Source organism: Henckelia pumila, chromosome 4 (genome assembly GCF_033568475.1).
Source record: "Henckelia pumila isolate YLH828 chromosome 4, ASM3356847v2, whole genome shotgun sequence".
Classification (NCBI taxonomy): domain Eukaryota; kingdom Viridiplantae; phylum Streptophyta; class Magnoliopsida; order Lamiales; family Gesneriaceae; genus Henckelia; species Henckelia pumila.
In genome coordinates this window covers 162,728,283-162,744,016 of record NC_133123.1, presented here as the reverse complement: position 1 = coordinate 162,744,016, position 15,734 = coordinate 162,728,283, and the positions used below count along the sequence as shown (strand labels likewise).

The 15,734-nt window shown below is 36.3% G+C and overlaps 2 protein-coding genes across 2 annotated transcripts; one reads left to right on the top strand and one right to left on the bottom strand.

Moving 5' to 3' along the window:
• Positions 1–205: 205 nt before the first annotated feature.
• On the bottom strand, positions 206–1,247 carry LOC140862260 (uncharacterized). The gene is made up of 3 exons (XM_073265265.1): positions 1,160–1,247; positions 656–930; positions 206–568 (listed from the first exon to the last, which is right to left on the bottom strand). The coding sequence occupies exons 1-3, from the start codon at positions 1,245–1,247 to the stop codon at positions 206–208; spliced, it is 726 nt and encodes a 241-aa protein (XP_073121366.1).
• An 11,541-nt stretch (positions 1,248–12,788) lies between these two features.
• LOC140862259 (putative late blight resistance protein homolog R1B-13) lies at positions 12,789–13,952 on the top strand. Its single transcript, XM_073265264.1, has one exon. The coding sequence runs from the start codon at positions 12,789–12,791 to the stop codon at positions 13,950–13,952; it is 1,164 nt and encodes a 387-aa protein (XP_073121365.1).
• The last annotated feature ends 1,782 nt before the right edge of the window (positions 13,953–15,734 follow it).

The following is a 15,734-nucleotide window of genomic DNA, read 5'->3' as shown; positions in this document are numbered from 1 at the left end:
TGTCCAAAAAGCAGCTTGGACACATCCTCTTCTTTGACTCGAAGCTGATGATAACCCGATCGCAGATCGATCTTAGAAAACACCAAAGATCCCTATAAATGATCAAATAAATCCTATATCCTGGGCAGTGGATACATATTCTTCACGGTGACTCTATTCAGTTCTCGGTAGTCAATATATAACCTCATGTTGACATCCTTCTTCTTCACAAATAAGACCGGCGCACCCCAAGGTGACACACTGGGTGAATAAAGACCTTCTCTAGCAATTCCTTAATCTGATCCCTCAACTCTTTCATCTCAGTGGGAGCAAGATGATACGGCACCTTAGAGTTAGGCACAGCACCCGGCATCAGCTCAATGCTGAACTCCACCTCTCTGACTGGTGGAATTCCTACTACACCATCCGGAAAGACATTCGGAAACTCACGAACGATCTCAACATCTGCAATAGATTTAGAAGACGGCTCATCTGTTTCAACTACTAAACTTGCCAGGAAGCCCTGGCAACCCTTGCACAATAACTTCTTTGCACGAACATAAGTTATGACATGTGAAGCACCACTGCTCTGAGCTGCAAGGAATATGAAAGAATCTCCGCCTCACGGATTCACTGAAACTGATCGCCTCCGAAAATCTATCAAATCTCCATTAACTGATATCCAATCCAAGCCAAGAATGAGATCAAATCCTGACATCGGTAGAACCACTAGATCGGCTCTAATCAGATTCCCCTGAAGCTCCAAATCAACACCATTAAGTACACTAGAGGTAGTAAGAATCTCGCGAGATGGCAAGGTAACATCATAGCCCGTAACAGCATCCTCAGGTATGATGCCTACCCGCCTAACAAATTCTTGAGAGATAAATGAATGCGTAGCTCCTGAGTCTAGCAATGCATACGTAGCATTACCTCTAACGAGGATCTTCCCTGCACTCAGAAAATGTCCCAACGCACATATAACTTAAGAATAATTAATTGGACCCATAATTCATAACAATGCCCTTAAGAATACTATTACCCAAATTAGTATTCATTTCCTTTTATACTATACATGCAAGGACAATTAACCCAATTACTAACACATAAAATGAATTTCCCATGCAACTCATAATAGACATGCAAACTATCGAATCTTAAATACAAAAGTTAGGATTACCCGTGATCAAAGACGTGTCTGGGTCAGCCTCATCTGCCTGCATGACATAAACACGCCCCGGGATGTTCCTCGCATTAGGGCAGTTCATCGCAACGTGCCCCGATAGCTTACACTTGTAACAGACACCTGAACCAGGCATGCACTGCCCCGAATGAGGCTTCTGACAAGTCTTGCATAAGGGAATACCTCCAGGATTTGGGGCGGCTGCCCCTTTCTGCTGCGGCCTCTGTTGGCCCTGCTACCTTTGCTGTGGTCTGGGAGGATTTGGACCCTTAGCTGGCCCAGTAAAATGCTTTTTCACCGGCTGCGAAGACTGACCATGGTAAGGCTGCTGAAACTGCCTCTTCTGCTGGTAAGCTGCTTGCATCTCCTTCCTCCGTTGCTCGGACCTCAAATCTCTCTTCACTGCTGCACTATAATTCGCCACATCAGCCATGAAAACATCATGCTTGATATCCGGTCTAAGCCCATCAGTAAAGTTCCTCAGCCTCTCCTGCTCGTCATTCGCAATCAGGGGCGCGAAATGACATCCTCTCTCGAACTGCTTCACATATTCTGCAACAGACTTGTCTCCCTGACGGAGACACATAAACTCCCTGATCAATCTTCCTCGTTCCTCTGTAGTGTAGTACTTCTCGAAGAACATAGTCCTGAAATTTTCCCAAGTCAGGGTCGCCAAGTTCACTCCGATTACAGCTCCTTCCCACCAAAGAGCTGCATCCTCCTTAAGCATGTATATAGCACATCGAACCCTGTCAGCATCAGTGACTCTCATATAGGCAAAGATGGTCTCCAAAGACCGGATCCACACCTCAGCAACAAGTGGATTGGTAGTGCCCCTGAACTCCTTGGGCTCCTGCTTCTTGAATCTCTCCGCTACATCCTCCTCATGAGACTGCCTCGGCTGAGCAACCTGGTTCTCGAGCAGTCTCGTTGTGAGGACTCGGGCACTAATCTCTCAAATCATAACGATTTATACAAGATGAAATACTAAACATTTAATCCAATACATGAATTAAGATCAAGCAATCAAAGGCCTAAAAAAAATTTTTTTTTTTTAAAAAAATAAGGCCTCGCTCGATCGATAAAAGTTCATCGATCGAGCGAGCACAAATTCAGCAACCTTTTGCTCGCAATTCACATGGCCTCGCTCGATCGGTAAAAGTTCACCGATCGAGCGAGCACAATTCAGCAACTTTCTGCCCGAAATAAACATGGCCTCGCTCGATCATTTAAAGTTCAACGATCGAGCGAGAATGCTCTGTGCAGAAACTAAAAATCTGTTGTTGCTGTCTAATCCTTTCCATGCCATTTCTAAACATCTAAACAAGATATATCCATGCTAACATGAGTCTCATACAAGCTACCATGATATACCAATGCCAATAAGAATCTTAAACATACTATAAGATCCAAGTATAGATTCCAAGATAACATGATGATTTTTCTTGGCACCTATCCAAAAGAATAAGATCAAATTCATGCCATATTCCTTAAGATAATCTCAAAACTAGTGGTATATATATATACAAGAACATCAAGCCAATTCATAAGATGCTACAACAAGTAGAGTTCCAACTCTTCACATAAACAATCTCAAGTTTACATGTAGAACCTACAAAAAGTAACTCAACTAGATTTCAAGATAGCAACATTATATACTTCTAGATTAAAAGCTAATCTCAAGCTTTAATACATATATCAAAACATGAAAAACTATTAAAGTCTCAACCAATGTTTTAACATCTAAACATTGGAATCCAAATCTAACATGTTTGACAAAACATAAACTTCTTTTAACACCCGAGTCTCCACTCTAATCTCTCAATCTCTCGATTCCTTGCCAAGTCGACTCGCTTACTCTTCAACCTGATGCAATGCACACATACAAGCAAAACAACAGCCGGATAACTCCGGTGAGAATAAATCTCAGTATGAAAGACATCTATATAAATCAAATAGAAATAACTCAATCAAGTAATTTACTATTACAATCAACAATTTCCTTATACCTTACCTGTCGGATGTCTTTCAAATAAACTCTTTCAATATCATAAAGACTCGAATACGGTGGAAGGTTAAAGGATTCAAGTCTTACAGAATCGATAATTTAAAAATTCATATCTTTGGGATCCCGGGAATATAATCAGGCCATAAAATATCAAGCCTTCCACCTACGCTCCCGCTCGGGGTGGTAAAATCTGATATTCCCTGGACTGTGAACACTATATTGAGAACCGTGGCAAAAGAAATCAAGTCAGATCCCTAACCTCTCGCATATAAGTTCACCACGTCCAATATTTTCTTCTCGATTCTGTTTTCAAGGTTTCGAAAGAATTGTGGCTCAAAGGATTTACTCTCAACTCTATAATCAATTTACCACAACTCAACACTTCAAATAATCTAAACCAACAATCTCAAATAAATTATCCATCATATATCTCAACAAGAAATCATGTTGAAAGCAAACAACTCATATAAAAATTAACTCAATCAACTAAGTCAAGTATTTCATAGAATCATATAAGATTAAGTAAAACACCAAATCATGCATGTATGTGATTTAATAAACTCGAAAACCACCATGTTTTCGAGTTATTCTACCTGTCGAATTAATGTCGAATCATACCTTGATCTTGATCTTTATTTCTCAACCTCTTGTAACTTCTGATCACACAACAAGCTTTTTCAAAATCTGCTCAAACCTTCTTGCTATTCCAAGAGCTAGTTGTGTTGAACTTGTTGCTCATTTCAAATCAATTCCGAACTTGTCGACTCGACTTCGATACCTTCCAACTTAAATCTGAATTAAAGTGTTTACAAGTCACATATTAGCATTCAAATTTCATCTAATCTCATAAGTGCTTAAACACTTCAAAGCTTGCCAATAAAACCAACATTCAAACCGGTATCGTATCGATTACAAATCGGCACCGAGAAGTTCTATCTACTAATTCTAACAACTTATACATCCTTCAAACATTGATATCTACTTCATATCAATATCATTTCATCACTACACATTCAAATCCAACACTTGCATTTTTCAGAAATTCAACAAACAAAATCGACGGCGTAACGACTCGAATTCGGTAATTCCAAAAGCATAAACACCATCTTATCTATCAACTAGTCTCATTTTCATATTTAATTCCATCCATATCACACGAAACCAATAGCCTAAAAATTCTAGAATTTTCAGAAATGTTCAATAATTGCTAAACATGCCCGAACGACGATCTTTTCGCAATCCGACTTAGATATGCTATCGTCGTATATACTAGAACACGTTTATACAATCAAATCTTAATTCTAACAACATCTTAAAATTCAAACATGGTAGAATTTATCCAAACTTACGTCAAAGTGTAGCACTCGAAGCCGTGATCGCAAATATACGATCAATTTGAAATTCTACCAACCGGATCAATTTCTATCAAATTTTGGAATCAAGGAATCGGCCATGGAATTTCTGTTCTCTTCTCTCGGTTGGAAATCTGATCGAAATCTGATATTTCATGCCATTCCATACACATCACACGTGTAATCCACTCGCACTACCAATTTTGCACTTTGGCCCCCAAGTTCTTGGCTAATGGCAAGGTGATCCTTGGAACCTTCATTTACCTATTTTTGTTCTTGCTGCTGTTGAAGGGAACATATACACGTGGAAAGTGTAATATAAATCTTGTGTTGACAAGTCAAATCCCATTTTTGCAGTTTAGTCCCTGAAACTTCGATATTTGCAATTCAGTCCCTGATCGAGTTTCTTTTTCCAATTAAATCCTTTAATTCTCGGAACATGGAATTTAAATCTTAAATCCCATAAATATTCAATTAGAATATTTATTCTTTTAATTTAAGAATCCCAAAATTTAATTCTCAAAACCCGTAAATTCTCAAATTAAATATTTTCGACTCGGAAATTAAATCTCTAATTTCCATAAATTCCAAATTGAATATTTTCCAAATACAAAATTTAAATCTCTAATTCCGTAATTAATATTCATATTTTCAAGGCCTTACACTCGTAATCCCGGCCCACATGTTCACACTGGCCTGCTCGAATGGAGAAAGTGGAGGTGGCGGAGGTGGATTCTGGTTCGTCTCATCGCCATTATTGGGGTTGGTTTCCTGAGGATTCCTTCGGGGACCCATACTGCAATTTCCATAAATCTCTCACGTGATCGCAATGCATAACTAAGTACACTTAAAATTTTTCATACTTTAAACCATCATATCATAAATCCTAAGCCCCATAAATAAACATAACTAAAACATTAAAACTAACAGACTGGTAGTGCGTCTTCTGAGCTCCACGTAGCAGGCTAGTACCCTCCAAGGACCGCGCTCTGATACCAAATGAAACGACTCGTTCCTACTACTACTAACTTTTTTTGACAAATAAATAACTAAATATTTAATATAAAATATATTTAAAAATTATGCATCCATAATCTATAAATAAATAAATAACTAGATAAATATATAATATATTATATATCTAATAAAACGTGTATATATATATAAATTAAATAATTACTTAAATATTTTAAACATAATTATATTTCTAAAAAAAATAATATTTTAACTAAAAATCCATAATATTTTGCATGCAATTAAATATCCATAAATTCATGTATCAAAAATCATTAACAGACTCTCATAAAATCTTTAACCAATAAATTCCAAAACTCATAAATAAATCATAAAACATGTGCGGAAATGTAATAATATTCAAAATCACTAAAAACATGACTAGAGCGATGGTCACGGGCTAGCCAACTACCGGAAGACTCATACGTCTTCACCGCCAGTTGGGGCTATATTATCTAGTTCATATTCTAGCTCACATGTACCATTTAAGTTTAGTGAGCCTAGAGCCTCAACACGTTCTATCTAATAGTAACAAAATGAATAAAAATAATTCATCATATCATACATGCAAGATACATAATAAATAATATATATATATATATATATATATATATATATATATATATATATCCATGCATGTCTTTATAATACATATATCATGATCATCACATAACATAACATAGCATACATACTCATACATAATCATGCATCATAATAAAGGCATATCATCATTTAAAAATCTGAAGGTTATATCCATGTTGTGCGACGTGTCATGTCGATTGATCAATCTAAAACCAACGTACGTGGCGGTGGGATCCCCACCTCTTGGCCCCTTCACCAAGCTGACCCCGGATCCGTAGGCAACATAATCATAATTGTTTGGAAAGGAAATCGGGCCCCAGTATCCCGACCCACAGTCCCGTGCCATATGGAAAGGTCTCCGAGCCTAGGCATCTCATCTCCAATCTCGTAGGTTGTCACACACCCACTTCAACTCCCTTAAAATATTTTTCATTTCCCAACATCACACATATACATATAGCATCATGCACATACATAAAATTTTTCATGATCTTATTTTCATAAAATATTGCACGTAAATATATATTTAATTAATCAATTATATAAATATAAAAATTATACTTTTTCATACTTAATATAGTCATGCAATAATTAAATATATATTTACAGACCATGCATATTTTTCATGGATTGGTTGAGGTTGTTGACTCCTTAGACTTAGGCCCATTAACTTCTAGACTGGCCCAATAACTCAACTTAAGCCCATAACCTATATTTAAGCTCAAATAATTTATTCAAGTCTAATAAGACATATCTGGCCCAAAAACCAAGCCCAAGACCATTAATTACCTAGACTGGCCCAATGGGCCCAATATCCCAAAAATTGGCCCAATAACTTCTATGGGACCTAGGCCCATAAAAATTATTGAACTTACTTAATTAATTATTTAAGCCCAATTTATTAAACCCATGAAATCCAAATAATTAATTAATCCAAAATAGGCTCATAATCTCACTTAAACTATTAATTAAATAAAAAAAATTAACCGAGCCCGACTAATACAACCCGGAGCTGAACCCAACCATCTCAACCCATGACTTAACCGAACCGACCCAAACTAACCCACCCATCCCGTAAAAAAAAAAGAACCCGATACCCCCTTCAATTATTTTTCCCTCGGCCGTGCAGCAGCAAGCCTTTATGGCTTGCTGCCGGCCAGCTCCGGCCACCGAACGGCCAAAGCTTTACCGCCCAGATGTAGCCCATGTCTGGGCGGTTCCAACGAGCCATGTCTTGCTTTGAACCGATACCTATACAGCCCTAGCGAACCACGTTTCCGAGAATCCCGAAACTGCCGACCCGCACAGACCCATAGCTTGTTTTTGATCGGCTTGATCTTTCCCAGATTCTAGCCTCACCTTGGTTTGATCCTAAGGACCATAACAGACCCACTAACCATGAGCCAACAGCCCTAGCCAGTTCCAGATCAGAAAATGTGAGCATCATGCATGAAAAGAAGGAGAAAACGTGTACAGTCTATGTATTAATGCAATAACCTTCATAAATTCGAACGCATCATGCAAGATCAAGGAATTTCATGTAAGATCAGAATATTATGGCTTAAATTGTGGCAAAGGAGAGAATTCAAACGTTCCTTGATTTATTTTTTGATGAAAAACTTGGTTACGACGCGTACAACAATCACCGGGCGAACGGCTTCAAATCCTTGGATTAAATCTTCAAAAACTTGTGTGTGCAAGTGAGTTTTCTGCTGGAAACGTGATGAAAAGATGGAGATGGCGGCTAGGGTAGTTTTAACGTGAAGAAGATTGATTAAAATAGGCTAGATAAAATTATTTGGTAATTATCTTATTTATTTAGATTTTTGGGTAGATAATACATCATGTTAATATAAATATAAAAAAATTATATATAAAAATCTTAAAATTAAATATATTCTGATAAATTTTCGTAATATATATTTATATAATTTTTAAAACTCCTAAAAAGCATTTAAAATAGCTTATTTTTGTGAAAATTGGTTTCATAAATATTTATATATATAAAAACTATTTTTTCTGAAAATAATACCTTAAAATAATATTTTAAGGCTCATAAAATTATCATAAAAATATTTGGAATAAAATCCTTATATCTCGTTCATCCACGGTCCCGTCTACGCGATCGAAAAACATTATTTCTAAAATCTCATAAATAGCATAAATACGGGTTAAATGCTAAAAATAATATTTAAATCATGCAAATAAATCACGTAATTCACATAAGTCATTTAACCCATTTTTCCAAAAATTTAATTTAATTATTTTTTCTAGTTATGCATTCGAAATCACCTAAGAAAATTCTGGGCGTTACATATAGAGCCGAGATCATCCTTGAACCCTATACATCCACTTTGATTTAATCACGACCCGATGGAAGAAATAGTAAAATAAGATTCGAAACCTTTTGCCGAGACTTGGATAGAATCACACAAAAAACACATTCCATTCAGCAAGAGGCGATGGATATCAAGCGTATGTTGGACCTAAACCATGTGCAGCAAAGGAAGAGTACTTTGCATGTCGATGGATCAACAAGACTGGCATCTACTGATAGACTTGTTGGATTGGTTGAGGACTCGACGAAAATAAAGGATTGGCTTACGAGCTCATCGTCTATACTTGAAGTTATTTCCTTGGTTGGGATGGGAGGCATTGGGAAAACTACTTTTGCGCGAAATCTATTCGTTGACTCACTTATTGTATATCACATTCATGCCCATGCTTGGGTGACGGTATCTCAGGACTACCAAATACATGAGATCTTGTTGGGGATTCTAGAGTCAACAATCAAGCTCAGTCCAGAAATGAGAGAGGAAAGCAATGAAGAATTAGTCGAACGTCTATACAAAAGTTTGAAGGGTCAGAAATATCTTATTGTAATGGATGACATATGGGAATGGATACCAAGGTATGGGATGAGGTCAAGAGGATTTTTCCTAATGATAATAATGGAAGTCGGGTTGTGTTAACGACTCGGATTTTTCCTGATGATAATAATGGAAGTCGGGTTGTGTTAACGACTCGACTAACAAATGTGGGAGTTCATGCATCCTCATTTGACCATCTTCATGACATGAGCTTCCTTAGTCGTAATGAGAGCTGGGACTTGTTTCAGGAGAAAGCGTTCCGAGGAGATAGTTGCCCCCTGGATTTGGAGGACATTGGTTGGCAGATTATAAGAAATTGTGGAGGACTTCCGCTCTCAACAGTTGTGGTTGTTGGTCTCCTATCGACAAACAAGATGGCTAGTTATTGGGACACTATAGCCACTACTCTGAACTCAATTTTTGCTACAGAGGGGAGCCAATGTTCAACAATCTTCTTGAGTTATAATCACTTGCCATCTCACTTAAAGCCTTGTTTTTTTATATTTTGCGACTTTTCCAGAAGATTATGACATCCAAAGGTCCAAACTTGTCAGGTTATGGATTGCTGAGGGATTTATAAAGCCAAATGAGTCTAAGAGCATGGAAGATATTGCAGAGGAATATCTACAAAATCTTTTGAATAGAAATCTTATTATGGTTCGCAAGCTAGGCGACGATGGCAAAGTTAAGACATACAGAATTCACGATCTTTTGAGAGATTTTTGCATAACAGAAGCTCAAAAATAGAATTTCCTTAATGTCACGGATAGGCACGTCCCCAGTAATCCAGAAGGCATAAGAAGTGAACGTCGTGTCAGTATCTAGCCACTGACTCCTTTCCAACCCATTGAGTCCATTTTTAAATCAAAGGGGCCACCTTTACCGACCCGATCACTTCTATCGTATCATGGACTTGTTGATTTAATCGTAAGTGAGCGTAGTTTTGGAATGCTAAGAATATTGGATATGGGATCAGGGAAAAGGTTACCTAAATTTCCAGAGGAGGTGAATAAACTAGTGCATTTACGGTACCTTTCTGTTTCGTGTTATGATGGGGTTGTTCCTGAATCCATATGGTACTGGTCTCCAAATCTTAGTTATGGTTGCGTGGGAGTACGATGGTATTCTCGGTCATTTACCCCGCCAAGTATGGATGATGCTGCATTTAAGGCATGTAGAAATCAAAAATATTTATTGTTCTTTAGAGGATCCCATTCCCCTCTCTTCAAGATTTAGGGTGGGAATTTTGTCATCCTGGCCAACCTGAAAACTCTCTCGAGGATAAAAAAAAATTCAGATTTTACTGATGAGATCATTAAAAGAATTCCAAAACTAAAAAAATTTAGAGTCAGATATGATTGGGGAACTACGAATTGGTCTGAATATCATCTCGGAAACATTGTGAGTCTGGAGGAACTGGAAACATTACATATCACTTCTCATTCCCTGAAAGCTTTACCAACAAGATTCAAGTTCCCAGCGGCACTCAAAAAGTTAACTTTGTCTGGTTGTCGACTTGGTTGGGAAGATTTGACGTTGGTTGGTTCGCTGCCCAATCTTGAAGTTCTCAAGCTAGTCTATGATTCTTATCAAGGTCAAGTGTGGGAACCAAATGAGGGAGAATTTCTTGAGTTAAATTCACTGAAGCTAAAATTCCTGCATCTATAAAATTGTAGTTGAAACTACCTTACCCAAAAATAAAAAGAGCTAAAATTCCACTGTGCTATTCGATTTGTATCTGAAATACTTTGACCATTTAATTAAAAAATATCCCAAATTATAATATTATTAAACTTTTTACTATACACGAATATTTAATTTGTAATGTGCATCCATTTAAGCGAATATATGTGAAATTATTTCTAAAACTAAAATGCTCAAATTAAATTGAAAATGACATTCATAATTTAATAGACAAATGTCGGGTTTTTTCTTCTTTGTTATAGAACACCTCAAGTTTATTAAGTAACACGAAAATTCCTGTGAGACACTCTCACATGTCAATTTTGTGAATCGTATTTTCTATTCGACTTGACACATGAAAAGAATATTATTTTTATGCTAAAAGTATTATTTTTCATTATTCTTTTAGGTTGCGTTGACTCGGTCTCATGAACGAATATATATCTGATCTGTGAGATGGTCTCACAGAATATCTACTCATGTATATAATACTCATTTTAATAAATCAGTTGACCGACTACAGAAAATTATGTTAAAATATATTAATGTATTGATAATTTTAAATCTCAAGTTGTGCGAATTTGTGTAATTAAGAAACTGCAAGTTGCCATTTTCATGACCAAGTCCATGTTAAACAATGTGAAAGAATACAGTTTTGCGCAAATATCAAAGTTTCTCCTTTTGATTCTTTCAACAGCACAATTGGATACTCATTTGCAAGATGGCTTATGCTGCAGTTGTATCTCTTATGTAGATTCTTCAACAAATCGGGGATCCTGGCCGATGTATTCCGCACGAGAAACAACAGATTCAATCCCTCCAAGAAAAGGTCAGTTTCCTGCATGATTTCTTGGAGAAGTATTCATCTATTACTGGCAAGGCAGTAAAAAAATTGGAAATAAGAATTAGAGATGCAGCTTATAGCGCTGAGGACATCATCGAGTCCCATGTTTCCACTTTCATTTTATATAAAAGAAAATATAGGAATAGTACATACCGAACTTTTTGCAAGAACTTGGATAGAGTCGTAAAAGAATTGCATTCCATTCAGCAAGAGGTGGTGAAGATTAAGAGTACATTAGACCTAAAATATGTGGCACAAAGGAATCATTTGCCCGTCAATGGACCACGACTCACATTTAGTGACAAAAAACCCCATATGGTTGAATTGGATGAAGACATGATGAAATTGAAGGAATGGATAACATGTTCATAGTCTAAACGTGAAATCATTTTGATTGTTCGGATGGGAGGCATTGGAAAAACTACTTTAGCGCAAAAACTATTCGATGACTCACTCATTGTTTGTAATTATGATGTTCGTACTTGGGTAACAGTATCTCAGGAATATCAGATGCATGAGATCTTCGCAGGGCTTCTAGATTCAATTAACAAACTCAATCCAGAAATGAGGATGGCGAGTGCAGAATTAGCATATCGTTTGTACAAAAGTTTGAAAGGTAGGAAGTATATCCTTGTGATGGATGACGTGTGGGATACTAACGTATGGGACAAGGTCAAGAGTTTTTTTCCTGATGAACGCAATGGAAGTCGGGTTTTTTTGACAACTCGGCTAAAAAAATGTGGGAGATCATGCAGCCTCATTTGACCATCGACATGACATGAGGTCTCTTGATTCCGGTGAGAGTTGGGACTTGTTTCGTGAGAAGGTATTCGGAGGAGGATGCTGCCCTCCGTGTTTGGAGGGAATTGGCCAGGAGATTATAAAAATTTGTAGAGGACTTCCACTCTTAATAGTTGTGATTGGTGGTCTCCTATCCATGGACAAAACCGTTGGTTACTGGGAGTCTATTGCCACTCCTCTTAAATCAATTCTGTGTACTGATGGAGGTCAATGTTCAAAGATCTTCTCATTGAGTTACAATCACTTGCCAGCTCACTTAAAACCTTGTTTTCTATATTTTGTGATTTTCCCAGAAGATCACATCATCCGAAGGTCTGAAGTTATCAAGTTATGGATTGCGGAGGGATTTATAAAGCCAAATGAGTGTAAAATCTTGGAAGATATTGCAGAGGAATGTCTATAAGATCTTTTGAATAGAAGTCTTATTATGATTCTTAAGCTAGGGAGTCGTGGAAAAGTTAAGTCATATAGAATGCATGATCTTTTGAGAGACTTTTGCATAACAGAAGCTCAAAAAGAGAAGTTCCTTCATTTCACCAATGAGAACAATATTCATTCTAAAGGCATAAGAAGTGAACGTCGTGTTACTATTCAGCCAGTGAGTCATTTGGAATCCATTAGGTATGCTTTTAACTCAAATGGACCACCTTCACCAACCCGATCACTTCTATTGTATCATGAATATGCGGTTATAATTGTAAGCGAGCCAAGTTTTGGACTGCTAAGAGTATTGGATATGGTATCTAGAAGGCCGTTGACTAGATTTCCGAAGGAGATAGTTAGACTAGTGCATTTACGGTACCTTTCTCTTTGTTGTTTGGGAGATAAAGTTCCAGCATATATATCCTCACTTTGGGCGCTTCAAACCTTAGTTATCAACATCAGGAGTGGTGATTTTACTTATTTACCCATGGAATTATGGAAGATGCTACATTTAAGGCATGTAGAAATCAGAAATGGTTATTGTGAATTACCGGATCCTCCCAATTCAAATTTTGTTATTCTGGCCAACCTTCAAACTCTCTCGGGGATAATAAATTTCAGGTTTACGGATGAGATCATCAAAAGAATTCCAAAACTAAAGAAATTGAAAGTGCATTATAGAGTGGGATACGCGGATTGGTCCCACTACCATCTTAGTAATATTGGGTGCCTAAATGAACTGAAGTCATTAGATCTCTCTTCTTTTTCCAAGATGGCTTTCCTGCGAAACTTCAAGTTCCCAGCGGCACTCAAAAAGTTGACTTTGTATAGTTGTCGCCTTGGTTGGGAAGATTTGACGATGGTTGGTTCGTTACCCAATCTTGAAGTTCTCAAACTAAATCCTGGTGCCTGCCAAGGTCAAGTGTGGGAACCAAATGAGGGAGAATTTTGCCACCTAAAATCCCTGCAGCTTTATTGTTTAGATTTGGTGGAATGGAGAGCCGATTCTTCCCACTTTCCCGAGCTTGAGCGCCTTAAAATCGGTGGGTGCAGGAAGTTGAAAGAGATCCAAACTGAAATTGGAAACATACCAGCGCTTGAAAAGATCGAATTGGACCATGGAAACACCTCATCAGCTTTGGCTTCTGCAAAACTGATACTGGATCAACAACGGAGCTTCGATAATGATGTCCCTCAACTTTGTATTTTGTGATTTTTAGCGTGCTAAATTTGATGATTATCCTTGATTTATTTGTTGTGGAACTATAATTGCAAAACTCACTTTAAATATATATCATGAAATATTGTGAAATTAAAGTAATTTTTATTTAGGTAGGAAACAAAAATTGGCATGGCATGAGAGATCAAAAGTAGTTATTATACATGTCTCAACTTTAATAATGGTAATAGATTCAAAAAAAAAAACTTTAATAATGCTAATAGATGATAATAAAATTAGTTCCAGAATTAAAATGCCGAAAATCGAATAATGGCATTCATATTTTAATATATACATATGTGTGTGTTTTTTTCTTCTTTGTTTTATCACACTCTGAAACATCTTCTGGCGGAGCTCATGCCATGATGCAGTTTAATTCTCAGCTTGTACATCTTGAGTATTTTGTCTAGTGCTAATTAATTTTGATTATTTAGTTGTCATGCAACTTATCAATTTAAGTTATGCTAGGCATACAATCAGTGTTATACGTTGCATTTGAAATTAGAAATCTATTACATATATAAATATGTGAGTTGAATTGTGAATTTACTCATATGCCCTTCTCTCATTAATGTCTTCAATTGAATATGTTCTTTGTTTTATTATTATTATTATTATTATTATTATTATTATTATTATTATGATAATGTATTACATATATCTATTCTATCTATTATTTATTATCTATTACATATATAAATATCTATTATCTATTATCTATCTATCTATCTATCTATTACATTACTGACCGCTTAATTCGATATTTACTAGCAAGTGCACTAGGTCAAGTAATAATAAAGTTGACAGAGAGTCCAAGTATCGATCCCACAGGGACTACAATCAATTCTCAAAAATTAATTATTTTACTTAATCTAGAAAAAATCATAAAGATCAATTTGATTTAAATAAAATAAGAATTTAAATAAAAACTGCTTAAAAAATAAAAAATAAAATAGTTGAAAGAAAAATTTAATTAAAACGAGACAACCAATACACACGTAGATGCCAAACAAATCATTTAACATGTAGCCGAATTTAATCTTAAATTACGGGAATTCTCCTAATATGTTCAAAGGTATATTTCTAGAACAATCAAACATATTCAAATATTCACGGATTAATCTTTCGTAATTCTAATCAAATTTGAATGCATTAAATATTTATAAAAATTCAGTTTACACCTAAACCGCACACTGAAACCAAATTCTATTTCTAGTCGTTTTTACCATGTGTTGATTATTAAAGTGATCAAAATCAATTCCTCCTCTATCGACTTAGAACCGATTAACATGCAAGCAAACAGTTGATCAGGTTATTCACAAGACAAATATGAATCTAACAATCAATAAAATAAAATCAAGTCTAAAAAATCCCAAACAAACATCCAAGTTTTCTACATAAATTTGTCCGGCCTAATCACGCCGTCTTGGTTGAAGAAAATCTACTCAATAATTGAAAAAAATAATTAAACAAAAATTAAGAAAGAAGAACTGAAGAAAAAAAAAAAGAAATCTTCTCTCCCAAGCCTGTAGCCGCCTCTCTATGTAGTGCGATCTCTTCACGTGTGGAACCCTTCAATCTGCTTTTTCCCCCTATTTATATGTCCTAAAAATCCCATGAAATAAAGCCCGCAAAATAAGAGTTTTAAATTCTGAAATTTCTATTTTTGTTGACCTCGCGATCGCTCGCTCCAGCGGTAGAAAATCCCGCTTGAGCGAGCAAGTTTCAACCCAAAAATTGTATTTTTCCAGCCCAGGTCTCGCTCGAGCGCACAAA

Bases quoted from the DNA above. Each gene is read 5' to 3' on its own strand.
- LOC140862260 (XM_073265265.1), bottom strand. From the start codon at position 1,247: ATGAACTGCCCTAATGCGAGGAACATCCCGGGGCGTGTTTATGTCATG. The intron at 931-1,159 runs GTAATCCTAACT...TTCTGAGTGCAG, and splicing joins AGACACGTCTTTGATCACGG to GGAAGATCCTCGTTAGAGGT. The intron at 569-655 runs GTTAATGGAGAT...CTTGCAGCTCAG, and splicing joins TTGGCTTGGATTGGATATCA to AGCAGTGGTGCTTCACATGT.
- LOC140862259 (XM_073265264.1), top strand. From the start codon at position 12,789: ATGCATGATCTTTTGAGAGACTTTTGCATAACAGAAGCTCAAAAAGAG.